Source organism: Solea senegalensis, unplaced genomic scaffold (genome assembly GCF_019176455.1).
Source record: "Solea senegalensis isolate Sse05_10M unplaced genomic scaffold, IFAPA_SoseM_1 scf7180000016137, whole genome shotgun sequence".
NCBI classification, from domain to species: Eukaryota; Metazoa; Chordata; class Actinopteri; order Pleuronectiformes; family Soleidae; genus Solea; species Solea senegalensis.
The window spans coordinates 6,151-31,851 of record NW_025321613.1 but is presented as its reverse complement, the minus strand read 5'-3'; the positions used below and the strand labels follow the sequence as shown (position 1 = coordinate 31,851).

The following is a 25,701-nucleotide window of genomic DNA, read 5'->3' as shown; positions in this document are numbered from 1 at the left end:
CTTACACAAGAACAAGGCTGTGAAGCTGAAGTTTAATCTGCTCTAGTAAAGATAGCATCTGTTGTTCCTCCTCTTTTCCAACTTTCTCTTCTCTCCTTATAATATTTGTCATCCTGCATAATATTCCATCGAACCTCCTTCTAATGCTCACTTTCCACTATCATCCTCGGTTCATTTCCCATGATTGTCACACATTTGCTGTCCTCGTGTCTGTCCTTTTTCCTCACGTACTTGCTCTCGATCTATATTTCAAGCGCTCTTCCTCTGCTCTGCCGTTTTCCTGATTGCTAAATCAATGCCTCCTCTTCCAAGAAATCTGTGCACGCGTGTGGACACGTGTGTGTGTGTGTCTGTTTCGTCTCTCCACACACACAAACACACATCCTTCCATCTGTCCCATCTCAAACCTGCGCTGAAGCACAAGCACCAGGCAAAGCTAACTAACGAAAGCCTTTGCACAACCATCTGTCACTTTCCTTACAGCTTTCTCCTTTAACTCCTCTTGCCTCTCATCAGTTTTCCACAGAGTCTCACACACACACACACAAATGCACGTTATTGCCAATGAAAAATATTAAGTGTGGTTTAATATAGATCATTATCAACTGTACTTTGGTGATCGTGGGAATCGATCGCGCCGCTCGGTCCCCACAGCGCCTCACACTGGCCAACCTGACCTTGCCAACATGTAATATATTACACTGTTTTTGTGCCACAGCACATTTCATGGCATGAACCCAAACATGGGTTGTTTTTTATGTTTTTGAAATGCAGCTGAGGAAAAAGTTTGGAGAAGATTGTCTGGCTAACCTTAGATCTGCATCAAATCGCCATTTTTATCCCCGTTCCCTTTGGACTGTGCTATGATTGAGAAAGGAGCATAAGCAAACTGGTGGGGTTGTGCCAAGACTCCTTGTTACTGCAGGGCTGGCAACCATTGCCAGAATTGCACACACAAACTTAGTTGTTGTTTTTTTATCTTAGTGAGGACACCTCTTAGATATATAATAATTCCCTAGCCCCTTACCCTAACCTTACCCTACCTAATCCTTATCTTTACCCTAATTATTAATACCAAATCTAACCCTAACCCTAAAATCAGGTCTTTACCCTAAAAAAGACCTGGTTATTCAGGCTGACTCCAGTGTTAAGATGTCTTTTGTTTGTATGTTTTTTGGACCGCACAAAGATATAAATACAAATGCACATACACACACATACATTGAACTCATCTCTGAATACATACACAGTGGGATTCATTTGTGCTTTTTGCACGCCAGCCATAGAACAGCCCTGCACTTGTCCACTTACAAAAATGTGCACAATCTATTGGATTGAGGGAAAGGAAAAGAACGTTTAAGAAGAAATGATGGGGAGAGGCTTTGCCAACCTTTTTCTTATTCTCCCTTTTTACCGCTCCTTCCTTCCCTGCTTCCCTGTGCACCACCTCCTCTCTCCACCCTCCTTTATTCCCTTTGATAGATGGGCTTCATTTGTAGAAATAGAGAGGATTTGGAAGTGCGCACGATTACAGGATCCAGAATGAGGGAGGGAGGGAGGGAGGAAGACAGACCAACAACAAGGACACATGAAAGAAAAGATGAAACGTGACCTCGGTGACCCTGGGCTCTGTGAACAGAAGAAGAGTGGGAGGGGCAACAAAAATAAAAAGTGCTGGAACACTGCGAAGCAGGAAGTTAATCCCCCCCAGGTGTTGTGCCAATGTAGACAGGGGGTGCCAGGCCGGCCCACTGGCACAGCGGACATCACGCCTCAGTGTGCAGCCCCTTAAATAGGCTGTCTGAACAGTGAAGGGTGGGAGGGCTGCAGGTGGCAGCCGAAAACACTTTGGACACACTCTCACATGCACGTGAGCACAAGGGACACTAATCCTGAAATACTGATGCTTATGGTAGCAACAAAAGGGTGTGTGGGAGTGTGAGTGTGAGTGTGTGTGACAGATTACCCACACACCCCTGCTGCTGGCCAAGAAGGCTGCTGTCAAAGGATATCCGATCCTCGCCTCTCCTCATTTTCCCCTCGCCACCACTGCTGTTGTTATTATGTATGCATATTAGTCATTCACACGGGATCGTTCACACTGTTGGCCCAGGTCAATAGATAAACACACACACACACACACACACACACACACCAGTTTGCCACACCAGTGGAGCATGGAAGCCAGGCAGAGAAAGAGAGGGAGATGTATTCATTCACTTTCTATTGTGCACGGATCGAGTGTTCGTCCAGTGAATAGGTGAGGGAGCGCTTAATAATGAGGCCAGTGTTATTACAGAGCTGCTCCAGCCCCTAACGACATCAATCCATGGGGATCAAATAAAGGCTTTTAATTGCTTTGCCTCATATTAAAATCCCCGCCACCGTAGGCGAGCTGGCCGTGGCGTGCCTGAGCATAAAAAGCCAGCCCAGAGATTGTCTGACAAGCCGTCATATAGCATGTGCAGGCGGCTCTCTCAATTCATGTCTGTGCAATTATGTTTGTGTAACGAAAGCCTATTCATTAGCAGCGATTATCAAATTTTTTTTTAGCGGAATATTTGATGGCGGTGTTGAATATTCATGACGGTAATAGGAGCGCGGTGGGGATCACATGTTCACCATGTGCTCTCTGTCTGTCTGCAGGACTGAGTCTGTGGCGGAGAAAATGCTGACCAACTGGTTTACGTTCCTCCTCTACAAGTTTCTGAAGGTAACATTGACACACAGTGTGCAAAGTGAGCGTTTGTGTCGTTCCTATGTTAATCCAGGTGAATTAAATCACAACAACACTATGCTGACTGAGCGCTTGAGCTCCACACAGTATTAGAACATTTAGATCTTGTGTCACCTGGGCAACAGTAAAATAATGTTACTTAAGAACTAAATGTTATGCTTTAAATACCTCTTCAGATTAATCATGTGTTGGATTATTTTAGCGAGCGTCTCTGCTAATGTGTTAATGTGCCACTTAAGAGACGTATAGTAACTTTGTACTTTGTGAGATATAAGCTGAAGGTAAAATAACCTCTACCATCCTGTTTCGCTCTCCGTCTCCCCCGTCACTCCCTTTACTGCAGCTGGGAGGAAAATAAAAAAACGTTGAACAAAGGCCAGCGTTTGATTAACGGGCTGTGTTTTTGGGGAGTAGATGGAAGTGGCCTCAAGAGTCTGTCTGGCGTGGCATTTTCACAGTTTATCAGTCAAACATCTCCCAAACTTCATTTCAGTGAGGCGTCTATATTGACAGGTGACGTGGTGTTCTTTAATTTAGGAGAACAATACCGTTTGTGACACGACGTCTATAAGTCTTAGTGGGAAAGTAAAACGTCACATAAAAGCAGCGACGGCATTGTGTTGAGATGTTTTCTGAGGCATATGTTATTATTAAACTGTGCCGTCAGTGAGTCAAAGTTTTCTTACTTTTCCCTCCTCTCTCTCTTTGCAGGAGTGTGCGGGCGAACCGCTCTTCTCCCTCTTCTGTGCCATCAAGCAGCAGATGGAAAAAGGCCCCATCGACTCCATCACAGGAGAGGCGCGCTACTCGCTCAGCGAGGACAAGCTCATCAGACAGCAGATTGACTACAAGACACTGGTAAAGGTCTCACCCGCACATGGGTCCGGGGTCTCAAAGGACACTTAGTATGCTTTCAGGGACACGAGGAGAGGAAACCAGGGGTGGTTATGGGTTGTCGGTCATGAGACGTGCGGCGGGACATTAAGTTGTCGTCGTCACAGTTGACAACACGAGTGGCGACCTCACTTCCTGCCGAGACTGGAGGTGTCAAGGAAAAACATCTTAGATTATTCATGTGTATAGTATAGATAACAATGCTCTCCTGTCTGTTGTTTTTTCCCCATTCTTTGCGATGCGTTTATTTCAGCTCCGTTTCTCTCTTCCATTGTCACATGTCTTTGTACTTCGGGGAATACTGATTTGCATACTCTCGTCATTGTCCACGGTGAACTGTAATAGGCAAACGGAAGCGTCCCGGGAATTGATTCGCGTCGGCTTTCTGTCACAGCGCAGATACGTGGCCAAACATTTTATTTACACCGTCGTAGATGCATTCATAAAAGATAACCTGTTTACGCTCTCATTTATAATATGCATTTGTGCTCATTTTGTAATTCAGGTATTTCCACACCAACACCAGAAGCCAGTACTGACAGAACAGATGAATATGATAATATTATTCTAATTAGCTGTTTTGCTGCTCATCAATCGAGGTAGCATATTACTGTCTCTCTTCTCTCTCTGCTCTGAGAGAAGAGAATTTTCCCAATGGAAAAGCAGAAGCAGTTGTAATCAACCATAATGATTTACACCACGCAAACGGACACTGGAGCACGGCATACTTTCATTGTTACACTAGATCAACCTGGAAATAACATTCATTGCCAGAGATGTAGAGTTTGTCTTACGCCCGGAAAAAATAAACTATCTTTTAAAATGACAACAGTGAGCGGGGATACTTGCACAGCTGGACGTCGTACAGTTCCTCCTCACAGTGTGTGTGTGTGTGTGTGTGTGTGTGTGTGTTCCTGCGAACAGGTGGTGAACTGCATCCATCCCGAGAATGAGAAGAGCCCAGAGATCCAAGTCAAGGTGCTGAACTGTGACACCATCAGCCAAGTGAAGGAGAAGATCCTGGATGCCATCTATAAAAATGTGCCACACTCGCACCGCCTCAAAGCCTCTGACATGGACCTGGGTATGACTCTTGTCACTTAAAATCTGGAATGTGCAACAGTTGTTTTAGCATTTAAGGTGAAACTTCTATCCATGTAGTGTTTTGTACAGGCTGAACTTAGACGCCCATTGATTTCTCCACCCAGCCCCTCTTAAAAAGTCTTCTTAGACACAGAGAGGTAGCTTTCTTTTCGACCTCCAGAGACTTGACTTCCTGGCTCTCAGATATCGGAGTCTGGTCTTGTCCCTCCCCGAACTTCCCATCGACTCATCCTTTTCGTCGAGTATTGTCTGAGTCAGATGATCGATCAGCTAATCAATCCAGATGCTCAGTGATCCCCTCTCTACAAAATCTTTCTCTCTTTTGTGGGATTTTGTCTTTCATCATGAATCAGGTTGTGTAATTGTGTCGCGTTGTTAAATCGGTGTCTGATAAACTTTTAAAATGACTTCAATGAGCCCCATGAGGAGAACGCGGGTGCATCAAAATACCTTTTCTACAAAAGATAATCTAGTAATCTGACACCGACGTGTGTGAATGTGAGCATAACGGTGTTATCCATGATTGTTTGTCTGCCTGCCAATACCTACAGGCCGTCTCTTCGCCACGCCATGCTTTCTGTGGTTTAATATTGTCAGATGGATTTTCCAAGCCCCTGTTGTGTGTTCAGAATAGCATATTTATAACCAACCCCAGATCTATTATGGGCTGAGTGCATACCATAGGGAATCTGACTGTGATAGGTAGGGAAGAAATTGGTTTAGCCTTTTGAAGACACTCCTGGATAAAATTGTTTTATGGCCTCCCTTTGGGCAGGATGTGTTGTTCCATTATTGTTTCATTACAAACGGGAACTCGCAGTTGTCAGAGTTAGGTGGCCACTCAATCTGTATATGTATGGTTATGAGTGTGAGAAGGACACGGCGTAAATCCAAGCGTTTACGGTTCGTGTCCAACTTTCAGACACTTTGAAAACACCCCATGAATGAATAAGAGCAGTAAGTTCCAATATTATAATTCTTTACACTTATGTGAGATAGATGCCTGAACACGTACAGCCGACTGTAGTAGCGGATAAACAGAATGGATTTTGTAGCCAAACTGTTCTGAGAAAGCTGGGCCAAGAGTGTTGTTACCCAAGTATTGTTATTAACTCCCCTCCACTGCAAATCACAATCTTCTGTCGGACGCCGGAGGAGATATGACCCGAGAGCAAGGAAGCAACAACGCTGTGTTTGTGTCCCCGTGTCATCTGCAGCAAATATGTGTCACGCTCACAACTCTGTGGAGTACAGCAGTCAACCACAGCCGTTCTCTTCACCGTCGACTTCCATGTTCTCATCAGAGCCACAGTGTATACATATAAAAAGACATACACACGCACTCGTCGCACTATAGTCACTGTGTGTATATATAATCCATTCTTAGCCCCTTACACTAGCCATAACCATCTCCACCACATGCCTAACCCTAACCCTTAACTTGTAATAGACCTTTTTCAAGCTACCGCTGAGCTACAGCTGCATTGTATGGTCGTCATAGCATTGCTAAAACAACAAATCCAAACACACAGTGCTATACCTGATGTAATTCTTGTCTTAACCCTCAAAAACACCCCCTAATGTTACGAGAACCTGCTAGAAATGTCCTCACAACAATGGGTTTGAACCTAGACGTGTCCTCACAGCCTCGTAGAGTCACGCGTGTACAAACACACGCAATCTCGGTTCTCTGTGGTTCCTCAACGAATGTATTCTTTTATTTATTCTTCCCGTCCGTTTACCGAGGGGTTTCGACTGGAGACTGTGCTCATTTGCATCTTTATGGAAAGATGAACTGTACAGGCAAAAACAACAGGGGGATCTTTATTTTCCTGCCGATTTTTCAGATGCTAACAGAGTTGTGGTCAATTCTCCAAAGATGGGCCTCATCATACACCACAGTGATTGCTCCTTTGTTTTCCCGTTTGTGATCAGGATAGGAGATGACAGTGCCTGACGCAAGTGGGAAACAAAACGAAGAGCTCAGTCACAATAACGTATTCATAAAGCATAAAGAAATAAAGAACGGGGGCTCGTGCACATGTTTGCCTTTGAGATGGTTTTCCTTTTCCACTTATGATAACGTTGCCATTGTGTTATGAGATGTTTCTATCACAGCTTTTGGTCTCTGTGGTGAGTAGTAGAGGTCGCACAGATGTACAGTAGTGTAAAGTATGTGTCATTTAAACATGGGGTCATATGAATGCCGTCCTCCTGTTTAAATGAAAGAAATGATCATATGCTTGTCGTGCAGTCTTTGGGCAGAGCTCCACTTAGACCCAAACTACCAGCGAACAACAAAACCTCTGACCTGATCTGAGATGAGAGCGGGGACCAACGGCAGCGTCTGAGAGCAGAGCATCAGGGCCATTGCTGCTGATGGAAAAGGGTGTTAGCACAGAGCTGTAATTGTAACAAAACTCATTGATCAAACCAGTGAAATACACTGAAAAAAACTCACCACTTGTTACTGCCTCTCTATCTGTATATATAGAGAGATATATCTATATATATACAGAGAGAGAGAGATGTAGTTTTCCAGTTTCTGTTCACAACATAAGGACATCCACACAAATCCGTTATTTCTTTCCCAAAGGCTTGTCAGAATGAGACGGCGCGATTTTGAGATAAGACAGATGCACAAAAAAAGGGTGAAAACAAAACAAAACATCCTTGCTAGACAAGACTTGTCATGTGTTTATGGGAATATGGGGAGAAATAGTCTGATCTTTTTTGTCTCTCTGTTTAAATGTTTGTGTGCAGAATGGCGCCAGGGTAGAGGACAACGCATGATCCTGCAGGATGAGGACGTCACCACTAAGATTGAAGCGGACTGGAAGAGACTGAACATGTTGGCCCATTATCAGGTACGCTTATACGTTAGAATGTGCACAGAAGACTGATTTTAATAATAACTTGTAAGTTTGGTTTGTGTAGTGACTAGAGTTGTTTTGGAGGAAAAACTAGCCGTGCAGCAGCGACGCAGGCAGCCGCTGTCTCCTCCAAATGAAGTGTGCGTGTTGCCTGAATTAAATGTCAGCGACAGCGAGTGTCAACAGACTTGGAGTATGCGGCGCGGGTGGAATGGATTAGGGAGCTGATTGGAATCAGAAAAGATAAGATAATGAAGACAGAAGTTAATTCATTTTTTAAGGCCAGGGAATAAGGATGCTCTATCTTTGACAGACAAAAGAGAATTAAAAAAAAGAAAAGAAAAGAAAGCGTTTCACCCAAAAAATTGGTTAACCGGTAAGGGACATCATAATGTATCATGATAAACTGACCAGACACTCTGAATGGAGTCATCTGCCTTTATCCAGCCCTCCAAATGTTATTTCCCCAAATGCCACTCCTCCTCTTCCTTATTTCATTATGTTCCATTGTGATTTGCTCGTTTTTTTATGTCCGCGGGTCAGTGATCAGGGAGCATGCTTAAGGGTGCTGGAGAGTTGAAGGGGCTCCCCACAGAGGAATAAAGAGATTTGCTCCGTGGGCCTCCTGCTTACAATAATATAAACATATTATGCAGAAAGAGCAAATTAAGTGACTGGGTGAAATAATGATACAATCTTAATGGGACTCTGACACACACACACACACACACACACTCATATACAATAGGCCCCAGTCCCATCTACTCACACCGTGATAGAGGTCACTTCAATTAACCCTGCCTTACCTTGTCGAACGGCGAGAGAGATTTTGCCAAATAAGGCTACACACAGACTGTGTGTGTGTGTGTGTGTGTGTGTGTGTGTGTGTGTGTGTGTGTGTGTGTGTGTGTGTGTGTGTGTGTGTGTGTGTGTGTGTGTGTGTGTGTGTGTGTGTGTGTGTGTGTGTGTGTGTGTGTGTGTGTGTGTGTGTGTGTGAGCTGTATTAATTGAATCCTGTATGGCTGATTTGGGACAGAGTGCACAAATGACTCATCTGTTATTCACTTGATTCTCGTCTATACCGTTACACACACGCCTACACACAACCCTAGAGGAAAGGTTTTTATTAAATAGAGACTGTGGGACAGGCTTGTACGATGCTTTGTTAATCTCCGCCTCCCCCCCTGTCAGTCATCGTGTGTGTGTGAGGCCTAAATGGAGCACGTAAGGGTAATAAAATATTCTATCTTTATTGCCCTGCCTCCTATTATGAAAATGGAATAGATGGGGAGAAATATTCAAAACGACACCAATAGGATGATCTATGGCATCTTTGATTGGTGCTGTTGGTCTCACAGTGGTTAGCGCCTTTGCCTCACAGCGAGAAGGTCACATGTTCAAATCCCACATCACCCGAGAGCCTGTCTGTGTGGAGTTTGCATGCGTTTTTTTTTTCCTGTGTGTTTATGGTCCAAATTCATGCAGAAAGGGTGTTAGACAGATGCACAGATAAGAAAACAACATAGTTATTTACAAAATATGTGTGCGTTTGTTTCCGCAGGTACCCGATAATGCAGTAATGGCTTTGGTTCCCAAGCAAGTCACAGCCTATAATTCAGTCAACAACTCCACTGTGTCTCGAACTTCTGCAAGTAAATATGGTAAGTCTTATAACATTATCGTAAAAATGTGCTGATTTATTCATAATTTTATTACAGAAAGTGTGGAAGGAAATACACAAGTAGTGTACAAGTACTTGCCGGGCTGCTTCGTTGCTTTCATCTCAAAATGATGCACATCTACTAGACCCTACATGACAATAGACTTGGCTTTAAAATCGCTGAAATCATTTCTTTAACAATTAGAGACCAAATGGACTTTTTCTCTCGGCCTCTCGAGACTCCAAAGTGAGTCCTCTCATCCTCCGACGTGCCCGCGTTTGTATCCGCCCGTCCATCTGCTCCCGAGTCTCCTTGAACCTGAGAAACCATTAAGTCAGCCGCTGATCAAAGGGCCAGCCTCACTTCCCACAAACACTTCAGACACATCAAATGTGCTTCCACATTATTAGCATCGCCTCATCTCCATGCGATCTTGCCTGTCTGGCTCCAAATGAGACCAGATAGGACGAGGCGAGTGCTGTGACAGAATGCCTACGACACCTTTGTCAATTTTATTTATTTTATTTCATTTTATTTTGTTAAAGGGACTGACTTCAAATGCAACAGTGCGATCTACTTCACGACTCGCGTTGTACGTGAGTGGCAGGGGAGAAAGTTCAAAGATTAAGACAAACAGTGTAATAGTTGAATCACAGAAGGAAAGTACGTCACTCTGTGTTTGATCTGTGATGTAATGTTTCCATCAAAAGCCACGAGGAGAAAAGGAAACACCTGCAATGTGAGGAGCAGGAGCAGAATCCATCTCTCCCGAATATTACTCCTGACTCCTTTTCAGCGTCATAACGTCTTGGAAATAAATAAATGACGTCAAATGAATCATCTACTCTCTCTTTCTGCACCTCACACACCCTTGCACCCACTCAAACTCAGAAACAAGGCAATTAGTGTCACAGTTGTCCACAGTGTGTGTGTGTGTGTGTGTGTGGAAAAAAATAACACAAGTGACGACAAATTGACAGCCCTGTACAGAATACTTGACCCGAGCATTACAACACACCCCCTAAAGTGCCCTACAGGGGAGACTTGATCATACATACCATAATCAAACCCGGAGCAGTCGATACACAGAAACACAGAACCCTTGAACTCTCTCCTCCTTGCACTCCTTCTGCCGCTTTTATCTCCAAACACATTGATTTCTGTCACTTTCTTGCACTGTTTCTCTGCAAACCTCCGGACCCACCCGTCGATGTTTTTCACACTATGTAAACATTCATTGAACGGTGTGTTTGGAAATGTCATGGCCACTCTGGTCACTGGGTGGCACCGTACACGTTTCACTTCACCAGACACCTGTCGGCCAGTCTTTTTCTTTTCTTTGTTTTAAAGTTTCATATCCAATCTCCTAGACTTGTGAATTGGACGCCTCATTTTGTGCTTTTTGCTCTCCACAGAGAACATGATCAAATACACTGGAAGTCCTGACAGCCTGCGCTCTCGCACTCCCATGATCACTCCTGACTTGGAGAGCGGGGTCAAGGTTTGGCACCTGGTGAAGAACCATGAGCACGGCGACCAGAAGGAGGGCGACCGCGGCAGCAAGATGGTGTCCGAGATCTACCTGACGAGACTTCTGGCGACCAAGGTGAGCAATCTGTGGACTGAAAATCTCAAGTCTTTTCTTTGGAAAAATGGTTCCTCTTATCTTATTGTGCTGCACGTTGCCATATGGCTGAGGGTTAAAAGTGTATCTGTCACATCTGTTGCATTTTGATGCAGTTCACTGGGTGAAAGGCTTAAAAAAAAGTCGCTCCGACCTTCACCGTACTTTTCAGTGAGTCGTAATACATTCACCATTTCAATTCAAGGTGTTTCCTTTGGATTATTCATCTCTGCAGAAAAGATTATTCAGATGTATTCTTCTATCCCCTCAGGTTAGGAAGAGAAAATAGACTTTTCTGTTGGTTTGCTTGTTTTTTTTTGTTATGATTATTATTATTATTATTGTTGCACTGATGCAGTCGCATAACTAAAAGGTTAAATACAAACACTTCCATGACGGTATTGTAAGGTGTTTGTGTGATGGGAAAAAAATGATCAGGCTAAAGTAGAAATGGTTATAAAATGAGTCTCTTTGAATGTTTCTTTCAACAATGGCCCCAGGGAAGGGGAAAAAGCAGTTCATTTGGTTTAGGCGGGAAATGTGACTTTGATCCAACGACTGAATATAAATTACCAATCCACTCTCATATACATATGTATGTATATATATATATATATATACATATGTATATATATATATATATATATATATATATATATACAGATGTTTATATATACATGATAAACACCTTCTTCTCACATCAAGACACCCATTCTATCAGACTCATAGAGCTGCAGAGGCAAAAAGTTAATGTTATTATTCATATATATATATAGTTTTTAGATCCACTTTGTTAAGAGGCACACACACACTAAACAGACTTATACAGAGAATTGTCTTGCATTTATTAGACCACAAAAACGAACCGTTATATGCCACATGTCTACAAATTATGTGGGCACCTTCAGGCAGCTTTTCTTTTGAGTCACTGTAGCTTAAATCTGAGTGGAGTCTCGACTTCCCAGTGTGCAAATCTAAGTCACTAAAATAGCCTGAGCCATGTTGCCGTTGACTGAGTTTTAAAGGTTAAATTTGATGCAAAAAAAAAAAGAAAAAGGGCCTATTCTTGGGGTGGAAAATAAGAGTGTGCCTGCAGTGGAGATTGAGTGAAGAGTCTCATGGACGCAGTAAAAATGTTGGAGAATAGTTTGTGAATCGCAAATATCACCGGCTAAACAGAAAAATGAGAAATCGGTCAGCACGGAAAGATCTGTGAAACAGGATGTGACAAAATGACACTGTGCACATCACCTCCTGGCCTCTGCACGGTGCTCTGTTTCCCTGCTATTATCTTATCCCATTGCAGAGTGCAGGGAAGGTGGATCCTGGCTGGAGACAGCACATCATCTTTCCAGATGGACTGTTTTTGTTAAATAAACGGTTTATCTTGGCTGGCCATCTTTCTTGGTGAGAAATGACGGAGGAGACAAGCAGTATAATTGAGTGCATTTGGCTTTCAACGTGCCAATAAATACCTCTCCCTGGCAACGCCGCTGACGTCTCTCACATTAGCTCCATCAGTGTCACTCTGACGGAGCCCGGGGTTCGTTGGGTGTGCTCACGTGCGTTGAGGAGATTGCATTTTGTGTCCATCTCAACCTCGCCAACGCGTCCCTCCTCCTCTCTCCTCTCGCGGTTGTTTGCTTGCGTCTCATTTCGCCGAGGAGGCCCGACGGCATCAAAACATCCGCGTGACACATTGTGTTTAGAGTGCGGCTGTAATGACAGGGTGGATGGTCGCGTAGAGGAGCCGTGTCGCAGTCTGTCTGCAGTTTGAGCTCCTGCAGAGAAACAAGAGAAACCCGTGATGATGACAGCGTTGACGTAGAAGTCGCCCCCCCACCCCCCCCCACCCCGCCGGAGATTGATGATGACATAAAATGTCACAGCATCGGCATTTGTGGGCTCACACAAAGTTTTTTAGTGTCTCCGTACGCACCTTTATGCAGGCACGCACACAAAATGTCAGGTCGTCTCTTGCCTGTTAATGCACACTGTCATTTGAAAGGCCCGTGGGCTTGATATAGTGATATGTGATTCCATCTTCATAGAGAAGAAAAAACGATAAGCTGTCGGGAATGTGAGCCACATTAGAATTATAGCCGTGATTGTCGGACTAACAGGATTCTCTCCTCCCACTCTTTTACCTCTTGATTCCATGATGCGGTCACCTGCTCCGACCCAAATTGGATTTTTATTTGCCAGCGCGTGTACACACCTCATCTGCCACACTTAATGGCAGTTTTTTTTTCCTGATAGGAAACCTCTGCCGTTTCATTTCCATCCTTCACCCTCGCCTTCTCCCATGCATCCCATCAGCTCATTCTTTACAAGAGGATTAGATTCTCTCACTCTCTGTCTGTCGTCTCTCTTCTCCTCCTCCTCCTCCTTAAAGTCGCCAACATTAAATCAAATTAGGGTCAATGGTGCAGTGTGGGAGCTAATCCGGCAGCACAAAGAGGCTTAGGAGATGCGCCTCCTGTTCCCAGATATTATTAAAAGTCAGCTGTGAAATAACAATTTCCCCCATCAAAGCTGCAAGCGGATTTAGGGGCCGGGTCTCTTAGATAGGAGTCAGACACATAAGCATCGAAGCAAGGGACAAAGTGACTTGCACTTCTCGAGTTAAATCCAATCTTTCTGTGGGCTAAGCACTGGTAGGTTTCCCAAATTTACTAGACAGTAACAATGTCATTCACTGGCTCTTTGTGCCCTGTTCAATAGAGATAGTGGAGTTTTAGCTGTGTATGTGTTAATGCTCTGTTTACAGTTTGATGTTTAATCTGGTGTTAAATGTTTTATTTCCATCTCTCCTCCTCCTCAGGGTACATTACAAAAGTTTGTGGATGACCTGTTTGAGACCATCTTCAGCACGGCCCATCGAGGCAGCGCCCTGCCACTGGCCATCAAATACATGTTTGACTTCCTGGACGAACAGGCGGACAAACACAGCATCCATGACCCACATGTTCGACACACATGGAAGAGCAACTGGTGAGTGTTCAGTGTTGTCTGCTGAGACCGTTAGCCAGATGATACACTAAGTTGGGACAGGAGGCTTTGGATATATGAGGTAACAGGTGGACACTTCAGGGTAAATGAAAGCTATGGGGAACTGAATGACTTGTTACCAGTGACTGGTACAGTAAATGTCAATGAGCTAAAGGTGTTGACTTTGCCTCCAAATTTCCCATGCTTCAATCCGATTACCTATTTCTGGATATGGGAGAAAAATTGGTCCAGTCCAAGTCTCCCCCATGGACCCTGTGGAGTTTGTGCCCATTTTGGCAGAATCAACCTCTGGTTCCATTCATAATTTATTTCCATCCACCCTGTATTTATTGCACTGCAGACATAATCAGTTGATTTAGGTACATTTCACATGGCCTTGCCGCGGTATTGGCCAGTGTCGGTGCCGAGCCTCACCGCATGCATCTTCCCTTTCTAATACCCATTAACCACAGGGGTGTGTAATCTTCATTAAAGCCAACCACTAGGGGCTAATCCACTTGGCTGCCAAGTCTCTCCATCCGTTATCACTGGTAACTGGGCCAAAAAATGCCAGTCACTGTGGAAATCACCATAGTGACAAATGTTCACTCCCAGGTGCAGGAAGTACACCTCTAATTTAATATCCGCTGATTAATTTAGACCATCCTGACCTCTAAGCCTCCACCTGAAGAGATTGGTGCTGGTTAAATAACCAGCAGTGCACCAGAATGTGGTGAGGAGAAGGCATGAAAGGGGTGAAGAAAGGGAAGTGAGCTCAGTGGGAGTTAAATGCACACTAATATCTCATTAGCCTCCTGGCCTCTGCCAAGATCCCAGCATGCATCACTCAGCCCAAGGCTCAGGAGAACCGTGGCGATGGGAAGATAAAATTTATGTGCATCAGGGGACAAATATAGAGACAGAATTGGTAGGGGGATAAAGAAGAGGAAGAAGTATTATTTACTTCATGCTATGGTCCTGGTTTTTGTCCTTACCCATGTGTGCTTTCTTGGGCCATTCACAGAACGGGTTAAGTGTTTCCTGAGAGCGCAACGGGCTCTTACATTAGACTTTTAATAGAATGGGCTCACACTAGAGAACTGTGAATGAAAAGCAATTTATCATAATGCACCATCACGAAAAGCCACTTAGATTGCACAGCAACAGTTTAATGCTGATGCCACCACAGACATGGTCTCAGATGTGGGATGTGCATATCCATATCCATATATATATATACATACACACAGTATATGCCTGTGTGTCTCTCTCTTACCTATAACCTTTAATCGTCTCAAAAAAACTGTGATCTTTGCTGCAGCAACAACTGTCATTTTGTCCGATGGCGGTGAATAATCCTGCCAGTGCCCCTCCTATGCAGGGCCCCCCTGTACTATTAAACCTAGCAGACCCATCATCATCATACACACCATTAACTACAACCCATCCCAGCAGTCGATCGACAGACGACTACACCCTACTGTTGCCCCCGCCTTCCCCCCCGCCCCGCCAATATCATCGCCAACTAAATCACAGTCTCTGGGGCTTTAGTTGTTTATCCGGTGACAAGATTGCCTCCTATTTTAGCGTTGTCCTGTCCTTTTATTTTAGAAAGAAGTCATGAACCGATGATTTGGTTATAGAAGCTTTATCAAAAAAATCACCTGCACTTGAATTAAACCATTTCACAAATATGTGAAATGTGATTCGCTCGTTGCTTGATAGATGAAAGAGACCTACAGTACATATAGGAATTTCTTTCTGACCCCTCTTTAGTTTTTAAATAAATCATGTATATTAAATCTGTATATTAGATGGTGCATTGTTTAAAATCACCTTAACTGATCTGCATTGTGCTGCAGACTTGTAGTTGTGTATGTGTGTATGAAGTTAACTTGCTGGCTCCTACAGCAACTCCAGATGGTATATTTTGGATTGGCGACAGCAAGTCAGCATCCCTGCTTATCCTCACTCCTCTGAATCTCGTGCATGTTGAGATGGTAACAAACAGAATTTTTAATTATTTTACAGCTGACACACGCGATAACGCTCACCTTCTCTGCACGTAGACATTCATCCTTCTGCTACCACGCTGCACTTACGCATGTCGGGGAACTATGGTGCTAGGGCCCCAAGTACTTTATAGAGCTCTATGTTTTAACCTTAGGTTGCTGGATGAATAGATTATTATCATAATGGGATAGATTTGCTGCATTCACCACATGTGTGATCCTTTGTTTGCGAGTGGCGAGCAACTTCATTTCAGGGCCAACATCCTACAACTGCATGGAGTGTGTTTCTCTAACTGTTGTTTTCATTAGCTGGATATTATCAGTTGAAATATTAATAACCAGGCCGAGTAAATAATTTACAGTGGCGCTGATTTGCTTCTTGATAGTGGTTTGCAATCTTCAAATCTGTTTTTTGTTTCTATAGTGAGAGGAAAGGAATTAGCAGAGTTAGCCCTGCATTATAACTCGCTCCCTTGAAAACGGAGTCTACTGTGAGCCACGAAATGCACCACACGACACTATTTAATCATGTAAATAAAGCCACTCTATAAAGTGCAGCTCATATTATATAGCTGCCTATTAACTGGTGGGCAAAGAAGCCACAGTTCTACGATATCACACCCTTTCATCAGTCATAATCTTTCTTGCTCTGAATTGGCTGCATTTTGCTTGTCCTACATTTATAGAGAGAGAAATGTTATTTTAATACATGAGCTCTTTTTGGCTCAGCTGCTGTAATTCCTCTCGAATAAGAGATGCCCTTGATCTTGGCAGCTGATATTTAACCTAATCCCTGACCAAAGGGACTAATCATGTCCAAAAAAAACTACACAGTGTGAGTAAAAATGCTTTGCCTATTTTCAACTCAGCGGATAAAGTGCACATGTGATTATGGTGGTCAATTTGAACACTAAATTATGCAGCGGAAACTCGTCGTCTCTTCATTTTTGCGTCTACATTAAAACATCACACCCCGATCGACTTAAACCACAGAGCAGCATCAGCAGTAGCGGCAGATTGTCAACAATCACGGCGGTATAGCAGTGGTGTTAATATCCCCTTTGATCCCTGTGCATAATCCCAATAGATGATTTGCTTAGATTAATTTTTAAGTCCATAGTGCAGTTTTTTCATCCTCTGAATCCAAATCCTCTTTGGTGAGCTTGTGAATGGCTTTGTGGGTGGTTGTGCTTGGACAAGTGCTTAAAAATCACAGCACCTGTGATATTTAAATGATTGAATTTCACTTTTTTATTCTTTTTGTTTAGTTTTTTCCCCCCCTCCCTTGCCTCCTTTGTTTGGGTGCCACAGAGAAACTCATTCAGGCTGGAGCTCAAATATAGTTTTAATTGATTTTTTGCTGTGTCAGCTGAAACCCTCACGCAGCCACCAGAGAATAGCGTAGATACAGAGCTCCAAGTAAGCACGCGCAGTTTGTTTGTTACCACCTGAGCCCTTTTAGCCACAACACACAGATAAGATGGCCCCTATATGTAGGGGAAAAAAACACAGCACAGCAAATGAACAACACACTTGTATGTTTTTATTATTCTGGACAGGTGCAAAATATAGAAGCCACTTGCACAAACAAGGTGATATGAACTGTGTCTCTGTGCTGCTCCAGTGAGGACCTCTGGACACTGCTGGAAAAATGAGAGCCAGCCACCACCTGGTTTTAAAGATAAAGGCTTTATTGAATTGAGCACACACATCAAATAGAGAAACATCGGCATTGGTCTGTGTACTAGCTTTGCAAAGTGAACGCAGCCTCGTCCCAACTGCCCGGCGCTTAATACAGTATGTGCGTGAGTGTTGCCCGGCTGGAAGTCGCAAATATAAATATGTGGCATTTCGAGTAGTTCAACCAAACATAAACCTTTCGCTTTATTGAGCGCCTTTTGTTTCTTTTTCTGTTTATTCACAATGGAATGTTAAAATGTGTAGTTTTCGTTGTTTAGAGGTTATATTGCAAAATGAAACGGCACGCTACCATATCCTGGTTCGACACCAATGGAAAATGTTTTTCTTTCTTCCACTCTTTTGCAGCCTACCTCTGCGTTTCTGGGTGAATGTGATCAAGAACCCCCAGTTTGTGTTTGACATCCACAAGAGCAGCATCACGGATGCCTGCCTGTCTGTGGTGGCTCAGACCTTCATGGACTCCTGCTCCACCTCAGAACACCGCCTTGGGAAGGACTCACCCTCCAACAAGCTGCTTTACGCCAAGGACATCCCCAGCTACAAGAGCTGGGTGGAGAGGTAAAAGCAGACATTTGTACACGTCAAAACACTGGATGGATGAAGAGAGGAAGTGTGTGTGTGGGTTCTCTCGTATGTGAGTGGAAAGATCAGAAAAGCTGCATTAGCCATGTTTCATTCCAATGCATTCACTCAATTTTAGCACTGTGATCAATGGGCCATTAAACACAATCCAAATTACAACACAGTAGGAATAAATGTGAGCACCCAGGGCATGAGAGCCACAATACTGAGGAGTCGGTGTGTGTGTGTGTGTAGGAAAAAGAAAGGAAAAAAAAAGAGAGAGAGAGAGCATTTTTGATAGTAGCAGGGAGCAGAAGGAGGTAATTTGTTAAAATGAGAGTTTTATTAAATTTATTTGTCATCAGGGGAAGCTAGTGTTCCTGTCCTGAATAAAAGATGGGGGACTGTGAGGCGTTCAGAGTATTTATGTGTCTGTACCTTTCGTCACAAGGCAAGCCTCAGGATGAGTGTGTGTGTGTGTGTGTGTGTGTGCGTCGCTTGAATGGGTGGAATCAAATGAGGAGCTTCAGGCTCAGGACTGTACTCATTAGTCCTGTTTGTCTGCATGTGGTGTCTCATGAACACAAATAAGTGTGAGGACACGGTGCAGAGTCATACGTGGATATATTTGGACGCTATAAGCACAAAGCGGCACATGGACGCATTTGAGCTGCGATTAAATGGAGAAGTGTCACGGAATTGGTAAATTAAGCATTTCATTAAAATTGGCATTCACTCTGTTATTTATCTTTATTACTATTCAGATCTATCAATGGAATGCAAGCTTTGTGGTCCTGTGACTAAATACTGCAGAGCAGGGTTTCTCCTCATGTTTCCCTGCTCCAACACACCTGATTGAACCTGGTCAGCTCATAAGCAAGCGCTGCAAAAGTCTGATGAAGACGTGTTCATTTGCATCAGGGAAACTTCTAAAACATGCAAAGCAAAGAAATCCCGCTGAAAGAGGCATCAATGAAATGTCCTTCTGTTTATAAAACTCTTTTATAAAGATTCTCACCCGATGAGCAGACGCATTTGGCGATCAGTCTCCGTAGAGACAGAACACAAGTACAGTTTAACCCTGCTGTGGTCAATGTACAAGAAAAGTGATAATAACAGAAGTTGAAAAAGGTGACATTGCAAAGGAATGAGAAGAAGTGTTACACTAATCATCAAACATTCACAGTGCAGGATTAAAAAGATCATTTGAACACATCACGGTAACATGGAGGATAATGTCCAGAGTCTCTTGTCCAAGTTCAGCAGAAGCCGGCTGATGCAGCAGGACAATGACCCTGAACATCAAAGTAAATCTTCTGGAGAAAGGCTTCAAAAAGAAAATCCACCTTTTTGGAGTGGTCCAATCAGAGTCCAGACCTTAGCACAGAAGAGATGCTGTATAGTGACTTCAGAGAGTGGGAATATTGTGTCTGTGCTGAAGCTGCAAACAACTTGTTTTTCATCTTATCACTGCAAAATGAGGTCGGACCACTTATTAAATCAAAGGGTTCACACACCACCTTTTTTTCTTTTTTACCAGCACTGTGAATGTTTATTAGCAATAAGAACTTCAGAGTGGAAAACATGGATTATAGCAACTGAAATCTGAAATTCAAAACCTTAAATTCAGCATTATTGATAACTGTCTCAAGCAAACAAAACTTTTTGTTTACTTAAGTCTTTTCCCCTAAAGCAAGCACACCTGGTCTCTACACTAACAATCCCCTGCTAGCAAGCTCCCCGACAACTGCCCTGCAGCACTGAACAGGTGTTAATGTGTGTGTGTGTGACCTCTGTGCAAAAGCTACTACCAACACCCACCTGCCTTTTTCCTGTGCTCTGAAGACTTATTTCCTGGCAAAAGATCTCCCCTCTCTCTCTCTCTCACACACTCCCCCAAATCAGCCAGCCAAACACGGGGCCTGTCCTCCAGCGGCTGAAGCTGCAGGAATTTAATATGTAAATAAGCAGCTTTAATTAACATAGTTGATAGGGGCAACACAGCTGCTCCTGACAGTGACTGATTGCCTTTACCTCAATGCAGTGTGTGTGTGGGTGTGTGTACTGTTGTACTGTGCTCAAAGTTAAATCCTAGGGCCTGTCGGTGTCTAACATGACTGATTTTCAGTTATGTTACTATGCAACACACTTGTTACCTCCGTGCTACGTACATTAGTTAAATATCCTCAAAGAGCATCGAGCTCTGATGGAAATCAGCAGCACTATCTCTGTAAAAACACGGCACTGGAGGAAATCTGTGATTCTGTTTCACACTAAATTTCACTTTATCTAACAATGCTCATGCTTGCTTCTTGCTCTCTCTTTTTTTTTTTTTCTTCTTCTTCTTCTTTCTTTTTAATAGATACTACTCGGACATCGGTAAGATGCAAGCGATCAGCGACCAGGACATGAATGCCTACTTGGCAGAACAGTCACGGATGCACATGAATGAGTTCAACACCATGAGCTCCCTCAGCGAGATTTACTCCTATGTGGGCAAATACACCGAGGAGGTACGTAACATTGTCACTCTAAACACACAACTGTGATAGAGACGTGATGCTGTAGTACTCTGCTCTGTATGTCAACAATCTGGTTCAAGTTGTTATTCTTCATCCGCTCTTTTCACATTTGGATTACGGTGAGCTTGCGGTCACGAGTCTCTCATTCCTTTAGGAAACACTCACCTGCTGATAACGTAAAGCCTGATTCACAGTGGACGTACGGCACGTTTCATCGTTTGTATTGTTTGAAGTGTTCACACGCAGCAAACGATAATGACATTGACATACATCTGAATACACGATAAACATCTAAAGCTATATCAGTAGCTGTATGTGGAGAAGGTGGAGGCTGCAACTGCGTTGGTTATAATTACATCAGGTGAAGGGCAGATCCTCTCTGTCAATCTGAGTAGATAAAATGAGGAGCGTGATGCAGCAGTCACGCCACACATCCAGTGTGAACCAGGCCTTAAGCAATTCACCGATTACTTGACTGATGCATTTGTTTCCTGTGCAACTGTGGAGAAACATCAACTTTTAATCTGTAAGTTAGCTCCATCCTCCACAAGGAGGCAGCTACAGTCTCTTCAAAGCCGACATTCTGCATTGCTGCATTTACTCTCACTCGTTAGTGTTTTCTACTGTAAAAAAAAAAACCTTGGCGCACCTTATGGCAGCATTTCCACTAATGTATGTGTGTTTACCTCTTGTCCCGTTGGCAGATTGTGTGTTCACTAGAGCAGGATGATGCAGCCAGGAAACAGAGGTTGGCCTTCAAGCTGGAGCAGGTGGTGGCCTTCATGAGTCTGGAAAGCTGAGGACCGCACTTCCCAGGGCGCACTGGGAAGAGACCCCATCAGAAACCGAGCCGTGCCTGAGTGAAGACTTGTCCCCATCTTTTTTCATCATGTGACTTCCTCCCTCCGCCTTTCAAAGATGACTTCTTCCTCCACCTTGTTTCCCCACAAGAAATATTCCCGTTTCCTCATCCATTTTGCTGCATAAACTAGTTTTACCTGAATATATTTGAAGGGTGGGTTCGAGCTTAAGTCGGCAAATCCCACAATGCAATGTGGGGGGAGCCCTCAGCTGCACCACAGGGAGCGCTCAAAGGGGTGATTGCTTGAAAGCTTGCCATATTGGCGTACCTCAGTCCCCCTGCTGGAGGAAGTAAGAGGGAAACATTTTTATGTTGCCTTTAAGAATTTACACTGACATGTAATTCTTTAAAAACCACACTGTTGGGCATCCATTTTGTTGAACTTTTTTTTCCAAAATAGGATAGTTAAACTAAAACCACCTCTAGAGTCCAGCTTATTGTAGTTCTATATTCACTATATACAGACGAGAGGAAACATCGACAAATGATGACTGCAAGCCAAATGAACACCTCTGAAGAAAATTCATGCAAGGATGGATGGTTTGCCAAGTTTACACTGTACCTGCAAACAAAGCATACATATCTGTGAAATTTGGGGCGAGTCCAGGCAAACCTAGAATGTTTTTGTGTTCTTTCAATGTAGCTGGAGTTGTATTTAAGAGTTGAGACTGATCGGGGTAGGGAAGGACGAGTGCTTCTCTGAACTTTTCCCTCAATGAGACATTACTGACAATAAAACTTTACGAACCAGAGTATCTCCAACTTGTACCCCTTTGCAACATCCGCACATTTTTCTCTGGCCAGCATACGTTTAACTTGAGAGAAAATGCTCATGATTTCTGCTTCCGTCCGGTTTATGTGGCTCCTGCAAAATGACCCGATTAGACAAAACCCTAGATGCCCCCCCCACCCCCCCGACTCAAGTTGGATCCTCTGAAAGAAGCACACAACCAACTCTGGAAGACTCTCTCTTTCGACTGCTAACCCGAACGCCCAGACGCAGTCGCTTCCAATCTCGTGTCGTCACTGCGGCAGTCTCTCAAAGCACACACACATACAACACGCACAGAAACACAATCAGCAGCTGCCCACGTATCTACATCCACCGCGAAGGTTAAAGGGAGGAGCGGACTGTGAGACACTTGCTCGATCACTCACAACAAGAGTGATTCAGTGGAGTGAAGTCAGAGATGGCTGACTGCTACCTAAAGGGGGCTCTATTGGGAGAGTAGCACCTTTTTTTCCTTGGATGTTCTTATTTAAAAAAAAAGACTTTTGTGTGGAGAATTCAAAACGGGATGGATTTCATCAGTCAGCCGAAAACCAAAGGAGCTTGAAATTTTCAATACGGTCAAATGTATTTGTAAAGTGCCACTGAGGAAATGACTGAAAAAAAAAAGGACTATGTAAAAGACAACCACTACAAGGACAAAAAAAATATTGTGACTGGAACTTAAAAAGAACCCTGCGTGACTTTTTCTGACCTCAGTGTGTCGAGTTGCGAGGCTCTGAGGGCGACATGATCTGATCCTCCTTTCTCTTTCCATCGTCCCCGGGTCTCTCCGGCTCTCGGCACACCGTTCACCTTTGTGTCTGGCTCCTGACCAGTTTCCTTTTGTTTTGCACAACCGTTGGAGATGGTAGCTAGTTGCATACAGCAAAATCCCAACTCTTCAGTGTGTAACTGTCGAGGCGCTCTTGTCTGTATTAGTGTAGTTGTCCTCAGTGGCGGCAGGGGGCGGCCTTCTCCGAGCCTCAAAAAAGAAAAAAAGAAAAAAAAAAGAAAAGAGAAATCCGATAAAGCAGAGCAGGAACAGAGCAAAAGTGATTTATCGCGGTAGAATAACAAGAAAATGATAGACATTAAAGTTGCTAAGACTTGTTGGATGTGAACCTCCACTGTGGGAGAGAGCGACTGAAAGAGAGATGATGGAGGCGCCCTCCGTATCTTTTGACCTCTGCCCTTTCTTTTGCCTTGACAACGTGCCCCATGTGGTGATGTGAATGTGTGAAGACCGCCCTAGGTCCACCTTGGGTCCTTTATTGGCTTTTTAAGCGCATGTAAAACATAAACAATTTAAGAAACTTATTAAAAAAAAAAAAAGAAAAATAAGAAATTTAAGCCTTGCAATGATGATGTGGATGTGTTCTTTTATCTTTCTTTTGCTTGGAAGAATCGAGATGGAAGAAGTGGATTGTTCATGTAATAAAAACTAACTTTCGTTTAAGGTGGAACCTTTATCCCGTTCATCCCCTGCAGACCCCCCTCACATTCATGGTTTTTGTGACGTGTTAGATGCTAAATGAAAATTAATATATACCCTTGCATGTTGACCTATTTGGATGGTACGAAATGGAACTGCCTTGCTCAAAGATATTTATATACTTCTTTACTACTAGCGACTGAAAGGTCATTGACAGCCAACTGTTCATTGTACGATTTTAAATCTCACGAGACGACACAATCTACCATCCTTCTTGTCTTTTAAACTATGTCTTCCATTACAGTCCATCAGGTTCCGTTACACCGGTGTCGCCTCTGTGGCTTTGATAGAAGATGCGAGCCCAGCCTGGCTCTTTCTTTGCTGCTATTATTATTATTGGGTTTAAGGTTTGTCTGCTGCATTGAATTAATTCACCACGGCAACTGCCTCTCCCCACCCCCATCCCCCCCCACCCCCAGCTCAGAAAACAAGAAAAAAGGTGAGTTCTGAAATCTTGTTTTCGTAGAAACAAAAACTGGAAGCTGGAGTTTGATATGAGTCCATTTCACACAAAAAACAAGTACTGTTCCTATCCCTTTTAATTAGAAAGAATACATGTGATTTATCACACAGAGGAACTTTCACACAAGATGGGATTGATTGTAGACTTGTGTTTAAGACTTTGTTTGGCAAGTGACTGTTTTGAGCCTTTTTTGTCAAATGTACGCGAGATATCCAACTCATCGTCCATTAGCTATCGTCTGCAACTGTACACTACGCTGTTGCAACCTGGAGGGGTACATTCACAAGGTGTCTGCTGGACACGTGCAGAAAACATATCAAATGTAAAACTGACCAATTATACGACCTGCAAGAGCGACTAGATTAGTTATGAACGACTGAAACGCCCTTTAGACAATTTCAAAGAGCCTGCTCTATTCACGTAGCCAATGTAAACTGTGCCGAGATAGCCAAAGTTTCTCCCTCACAGCCACGTGTTCATAAATAACACGAGGCGAGCGTCCCGGACTGTCGTTGTGAATCTGCCCCCCAGTGTAACAGACTTGTCTTTCGTTTGTCCCCCGTCCGATCCCTTTCCTCTGCAACAAAGGGTCATCTGCCTGTAGCTACCTTGTGTTGCCAAGAGCACAGATAAAGTTTCCACCTTCAAACATTTTTGTAGGAACTAGAATTGTCCTCCTAGTTCAGTGTTAAAGCAGGTGTCACATGCTAGAAAAGACTTTTACTAGAACATATTTGAAAGATAGAGTATCTTATCGAGAGAGAGAGAGAGAGAGAGAAAACTGAAACCTGGGCGATATACTGTAAGGCGAGCTTCTCTAACTTTGTTATAATTAATTGTATACCTGTGTATGTAAATATGATGCATTCCTATTTTGCAGTCAAGAACAAAATACTATTTGTAATATAGAATAAACTTTATTATGAAACCAAATATTTCATAATTGTGGTTGTTTATTTGTGTCTTTTCCGGATAGAAGACTTAGATTAAAGTTGAAAGACGACGCGGCAGTTTGAAATACCGTGAACGGAATTCTCCACTGAATAATAACCTGAATCCTCCTGCAACGACGAGACCTTCACCTGTGTGACAGTCACTCATTATGTGAAACTTGAAGCATTCCTTGGTAGAAAAGAAACTATCGCACCAGTCCTGAATTCTCTCTAATTTCCCTTCCCATAGTGACAGGTGCTACATCAGTCAGACTGCGTGTTCAGGGGATGTTGAGGTCTCCGACTGTCTGCTGCCAGACAAAGTGACAAAGACCTGGTTCTATTGTTCCCTGACGTTTCTAATTACTCTTTGTGCCGTTAACTGAATGTATGCACTGTGTACAGTGTAATAAGCAAGACCTCATCCATGAAGACAAACCCCCTCTGTGGTTCTCTTTAGAAAGAAGAAGAATGGAATAAGCATTTAAAGTATCCACATG

The 25,701-nt window shown here is 43.5% G+C and overlaps 1 protein-coding gene and 1 long non-coding RNA gene across 2 annotated transcripts; one reads left to right on the top strand and one right to left on the bottom strand.

The window, feature by feature from the left end:
• The first annotated feature begins 2,412 nt into the window (after positions 1-2,412).
• Positions 2,413-25,202, top strand: LOC122762856 (plexin-A4-like). The gene is made up of 10 exons (XM_044018047.1): positions 2,413-2,713; positions 3,449-3,595; positions 4,556-4,715; positions 7,499-7,602; positions 9,170-9,269; positions 10,685-10,875; positions 13,718-13,887; positions 17,943-18,155; positions 20,521-20,671; positions 21,385-25,202. The coding sequence occupies exons 1-10, from the start codon at positions 2,615-2,617 to the stop codon at positions 21,478-21,480; spliced, it is 1,431 nt and encodes a 476-aa protein (XP_043873982.1). The 5' UTR covers positions 2,413-2,614; the 3' UTR covers positions 21,481-25,202.
• LOC122762857 lies at positions 17,424-21,429 on the bottom strand. Its single transcript, XR_006358784.1, has 4 exons — positions 21,367-21,429; positions 19,980-21,179; positions 17,948-18,143; positions 17,424-17,565 (listed from the first exon to the last, which is right to left on the bottom strand). It is a non-coding gene; the product is annotated as an uncharacterized LOC122762857 (long non-coding RNA).
• Positions 25,203-25,701: the final 499 nt, after the last annotated feature.